The sequence below is a fragment of the Myiozetetes cayanensis genome, unplaced genomic scaffold (genome assembly GCF_022539395.1).
Source record: "Myiozetetes cayanensis isolate MyiCay16 unplaced genomic scaffold, myiCay2020 scf5-8, whole genome shotgun sequence".
Taxonomy (NCBI): domain Eukaryota; kingdom Metazoa; phylum Chordata; class Aves; order Passeriformes; family Tyrannidae; genus Myiozetetes; species Myiozetetes cayanensis.
This window is the reverse complement of record NW_026087742.1, coordinates 62,146,050-62,151,317: the sequence shown is the minus strand read 5'-3', so window position 1 is coordinate 62,151,317 and position 5,268 is coordinate 62,146,050. Positions and strand designations below refer to the sequence as shown.

The 5,268-nt window shown below is 44.2% G+C and overlaps 1 protein-coding gene across 1 annotated transcript in view; it reads left to right on the top strand.

The window, feature by feature from the left end:
* Nucleotides 1-1,162: 1,162 nt before the first annotated feature.
* ATP7B (ATPase copper transporting beta) overlaps nt 1,163-5,268 on the top strand; it is an 83,241-nt gene continuing 79,135 nt past the window's right edge. Inside the window, exon 1 of the mRNA XM_050331850.1 lies at nt 1,163-1,301. Coding sequence (XP_050187807.1) covers nt 1,239-1,301 — 63 coding nt within the window. The 5' untranslated portion in view covers nt 1,163-1,238. The remainder of the gene's footprint in view (nt 1,302-5,268) is intronic.

The window sequence follows — 5,268 nt, the reverse complement described above, 5'->3', positions numbered from 1 at the left end:
ATTTAAAAAATCAAAACTCCAAAGTATCACTATCTTCACTTCTAACATGAGCCTGAAGTCAGTGTCTGCTCTCTTCTCCGGAGGCAGACCTTGAAGATTCAGTGCAGAAAAAATGTCTGAAAATGAACAACTAAGTAAATTAGGACTCATTCTGAAACAAGTTGACTTAAGGGATATAGCAGAGATTATGAAAGTGTAACCAGCAGGGAAAGTGTGGAAAATAGTTGAAGCTAGAAGGAAACAAGTTCAGAACAAAGGGGTTTTTTCCACTAAAGGAGTGCTATCTCGTGAAATTACCTGGCAAAAGAGTTTATGTAGGTGCCAGGGGAAACTAGATAGTGGAAGAGAAATCTAGCAAGAATTACCAATTACTAATGCATTCAACTATCACCTATGGCTGTATAGCCTCTTTAAAGTCAGAAAATCCCTCAGTTTCAAATGGAGTTATCCTGACTATTGGTCAATAAACTGTTGTTTATTGACATCATATACATGATATTATATGAATATGATACATACATCGTGTATACATACATATGTGTGCATATAAATACACACACAGACAAAGCAGGCAAGCACAAAAAGAGACCATTTAATAGAAATGCAAGCTATTAGTAAACCTGAAAATATCTTTCATCATCTGGAATGTAAAAACAACATTGATATTTCAGACCTTGCTATCATACAGTCTTTTCAATCATCCAATATCAAGCTCATAATGCTGTACTAATGTTTTTTCTTAAACTGTATTTTGAGGTATCACTCAAGGATACAGAATTCTTCAGGATCGAAAGAGATAGAGGGAAGTCTGTTCACCATAAAAACTCAAAAGCTCAAAAGTTTTATTGGCTATTTTACTAGTGGTTTTATTTAAATATTTTGACTATCCTAAATACCAGTGACTGTAGTTTTTACCAGAGCATCTCTACATTTATGTAAGCAGGTAAATTGGAAGAGTTCTGTTGGGAGGTCCAGTGAGCATGGCCTTACATTCCGTTTCTGAACCAACAGCTCTCAGGAGGGTGCCACAGGCATTGTTCTCTCTCTTAATCTTTTTGCTCTTCCCTGACTGAGCAGTCCTCTGAAAAGCCTGTGGTGTGTTTACAGAAGCGATTTCTGTGGATTCACATCTCTCAACTCAAGACACCTCTCTTGTAATGTCAGCATTTGAAGATTATTGCCTGGGTTCAGAGAAGAGGCAAGTTCCTCCAGGGAACAAGAAGTCCAGTCTATTACAGATGATGAAATTTGTGTTTCTTCCCATGGACTTGAAAAGGAGCTCATGGTCACTCCTTTGGAAGGTATGAAACTTAGAAACTGAGTGTCTTTATGAAGCTGAAGGACCACAGGTTAGCAATGGTTTAATTAAGATGAGACTTAAGTAATAATAGTGAAGAGTTCCAGGAAGCAAGATGACTAATGAGGGAGCACCTGCCTATTTGGCTCTTGAATTTCACTTCCATGTTGTAGGGAGAAATCTGCATGATGGTGAGAGTTTCAAATAGTTTTCTCAGTTCTAATAATTTATAGTTGATAGAATCACAGAATGGCTGAGCTTGGGTGAAATTGATTGGGTGGATGGATGGATGGATGGATGGATGGATGGATGGACGGACAGATGGATGCAGCCAGAGAGTTGTGGTCAGTGGCTCAATGTCTGGGTGCTGCACCTGGGTCCATGCAATCCCAAGCACGAATACAGACTGGGAGAAGAACTCATTGAGAGCAGCCCTGCAGATTCTCAAGGGTTCTCATGCATGAAAAGCTGGACATGACCCAGCAATGAGCACTTGCAGCCCAGAAGGCTAATTGCATCCTAATTGCATCAAAAACAGTGTGACCAGCAAGTTGAGGGAGGTGATTCTGCCCCTCAGCTCTGCTCTGGGACCCCACCTGGAGTGCTGCATCCAGCTCTGGGGTCCTCAGCACACTTGTTGGAGCAGGTCCAGAGGATGTGTGTATGTTTTGGAAGTGGCTCTTGGATTCTCAGAGTCTCAATTTATGTCACTGTTTATTTTTGTGGCACTTACAGATGAACTACTTAGGCATGTATTGCTGTAGTTCAGCTGCAGGCTGTCAATATCAACACATTTTCAGTCTCTTAGTATATGAATTTGGTTTTGCTTTTGATAAAACTTACTTTAGTAAATGCCAAAGAGAATTTCTTTTGCTTCCTTAATCACAATGGTGCAGGAAATATGTCTCTTGTGCTGATATTTTTAACATAATTTATCCTAGTTATTGGGTAATTTTTTCGTGGGGAAAAAAAAGGCAAATATTTATAAAGTTGTATTTTGCTTTGTAAAAGAACATTTTGAAATCTATTTTTAGGGATTTTGAGGAAGATGACCCAGATTGGGTGTCGGAACTGAAAATGGCATTGAAACACAGTGACTGAAGACTTGAATTTACCTATGATAAGTGAAGTTAGGTGTGCTTGTCTTTATAATCAAAATAGCTGTTAACAATTGATTATTAATTAAATAGTTTCAGTCAAATTCCAAGTGGGCATGTTTTCTGTATTGCAAAACTGAGGATGCAAAATGCACAACAAACTTTTTCAGATAGAACACTTGCAAATAACTAAACAAGTCCTGATATTAAATGTATTTGGAGTTGGTAAAAGCTTTGCAGAATTGATCAGTCAAATAATAGCATTGTCCAAATTGTTCATATTTCAAAGAGATGGTGTAACACTATGAGAAGGTGTAAAGTTATTCTTCCTGACTACATACTGAATTAACAGCTTTGTGTTGAGTTGACCCTGGCTGGAGACCAGGAGCCCACCAAAGCTGCTTTGTTAGTCTCCTCAGCTGAACAGGAAGGAGAAAATTAATGAAAGGCTCGTGGGTGGAGATAAGGATGGGGAGAGATCATTCACCAATTAACGTCATGACCAAAACAAACTTAACTTGAGGAAATCAGTTTAATTTATTACCAATCAAATCAGAGCAGAGTAATGAGAAATAAACCCAAATCTTAGAACACCTTCCTCCCACCCCTCCCTTCTTCCCAGACTCAGTTTTACTTCACTAGTCAAGGTTGAGCTCAGCAGCTATGGTGGCAGTACCTCTGCAACATCAGATTAAAGGAGGGAAGAGAGGAGAACACTGGCGGAGACACGGATGGGTCTGTGTTGAAGCCAGCTGGAATTTTCTCTGTCAGACATGGGGGAAGCTTCTTGCAGAAGCCACTCATGTAGCTCCTCCCTGCTAAGAAAACCTTGGCACACAAACCCAAGACTTAACATACTAAGTGATGTTATCTGAAGGGCCTATTATGGGAAACACTGAGCTATGCAAAATATTTGAGGCTTTATTTCATGCAGTTAATCCCCTGAAAATTCCTGAGATTGAACTTTTGCCTTAATTCAATGAAAAGTGGTTTTTTATATGCCATTTCATGTGTGAAAGGAAGCAAATTTGTTCATAAATAAGGACAAATTTTCCAACTTCCAGTTCAGAGAGTGCTATGGGCAATGTCAGGTTTGGGCTCTGTGCTGGCTAATGGGTACAAGACACTTTACAAGACAAGTGTTTCAGAGGAGAATGTGCTTTCTGTAGAGTTCTCCTGGGGAAGCCGTACCGGACAATGACCATGTAATAAATAATACTGGAGAATAATACCTAAGAAAGCTTTGGGAAATCTGTAGATTTGGTACGGAGCCAGCTCTTGTCGCACCTCCCCTATTGCTCGTGGGCCGGTACTTGAATTTCCACCGAGGACCCAACAGCTTGAGGCAGTCGTGATTTGCTTTCGCGCCACTCTTGTTACGGACCACCAAAATCCAAAGTCCCTTGTCGTGGGCGGAGAGGGCGCTTTGTGTCAGGGAAGTAAGGGCTCCCGTTTCTCCCGAAGGACGCTGCAAATGCCACACCTCCGGCGGGGGCGCGGAGCCTGGGGCCGGCTCCTCCTCCTCCTCCCTCCTCCTCCTCCTCCCGGCCGTGCGGGCTCCGGTGGTGGCTGAGCGCACTCAGGTACCGCGACCCCCGCGGCAACCACGGCGGCGGCCGGGGCTGGCCGAGGCTATCCTGGTCGAGCCGAGCCGAGTCGAGCAGGTCTGCAGGGGAGGGAGGCACCGGCGAGGGCTGACCGCCGGCGCGTCCCGTCGCCATGGGGACGGCAGGACAGCCGGGGCGGGAAGGGTGGCGGAGAGCGGTGCCAGGCGGGAATGCCGGGGGCATCCCCTCCCCGCGACACCCGCGCTGCCTCTGCCCCGGCCCCGAGCGCGGCTGTAGACCACCACCCGTGAGTCGGTGTAGGTCCTGCTGCCCTCCCCTCCCCAGCGCCCCGGACACGAAGCTGCCCTTCCCGGGTGGCGGGGGGCAAGGGGTGTCGCCTGGTGGACGCGGGGCTGAGCCTAGCGGGCAGCGCAGCCCTGCCCGGGGACAGTGCGGCACGCCGGGGTGAGAGGCTCATCTGTCCCGAGTGGCCGCCTCTCACCTGTGACTGCCAACAGGAGCTGGCTTTTACCCAGACATCGAAATTATAAATGCCTGAAGGTCACCCTACTTGCACTGCCAGAGTGGTCTTCGGTGACTGCCAGTGATGCAGCCCATGCGAGCTCCCGAGGGAGCCTGTTGCAGAGCTTCCTTTGCCTGCCTGGCAGGGAGCGTCTGGTATCTGAGCAAATCTCCCTTGCTAAAACTCAGGCCAATTAGTAAGAACAGTTTTGTAGCGTTTGCTCGTATTTATGTGTGCAAGTCTGTTTATGGAACCAATGCAAGGTACCCAGTGACATTACTGTTCCTGTCAGATGTTTCCAGATGACTGCAGATGCCCGACTGCACTTGGCCACGGTCTCCCGAGATATGCAGTGGCTTTTCATTTTGTTGCTAACATTAGTATAAACTAAATCAACATGAAATAGATTAAAGCTATTTTTTCCATTAAAAGAACAATTCCACAGTATTGTTACCTTCAAGAAATGAGTCACACTTTCTGAATATTACATAGTAGTCTCCACTGCCTTCTCATATATTAACTTTAGGGTGTACTAGGATTTTCTTTATAAGACACTGATAAACTTGCTGCTTATTGAAAGTTCAGATCTGCAATAATTTGCATAATTCCAGAGGATGATATTTTTAGGGAGGCGCAGCAGCAGTAATAAAAATGTGATAAAATGGAATAAAAAATTATTAAAATGGCAGTCTTAAAAGGTAGTATCTCTTTCCTTAGCATCCAACTCAGATGTTGCAGCACTGACTATGTACAAGACTAATTTGAGCACTTTTTATTTTAGCCACTGTTTTAAGTTGAAGACAT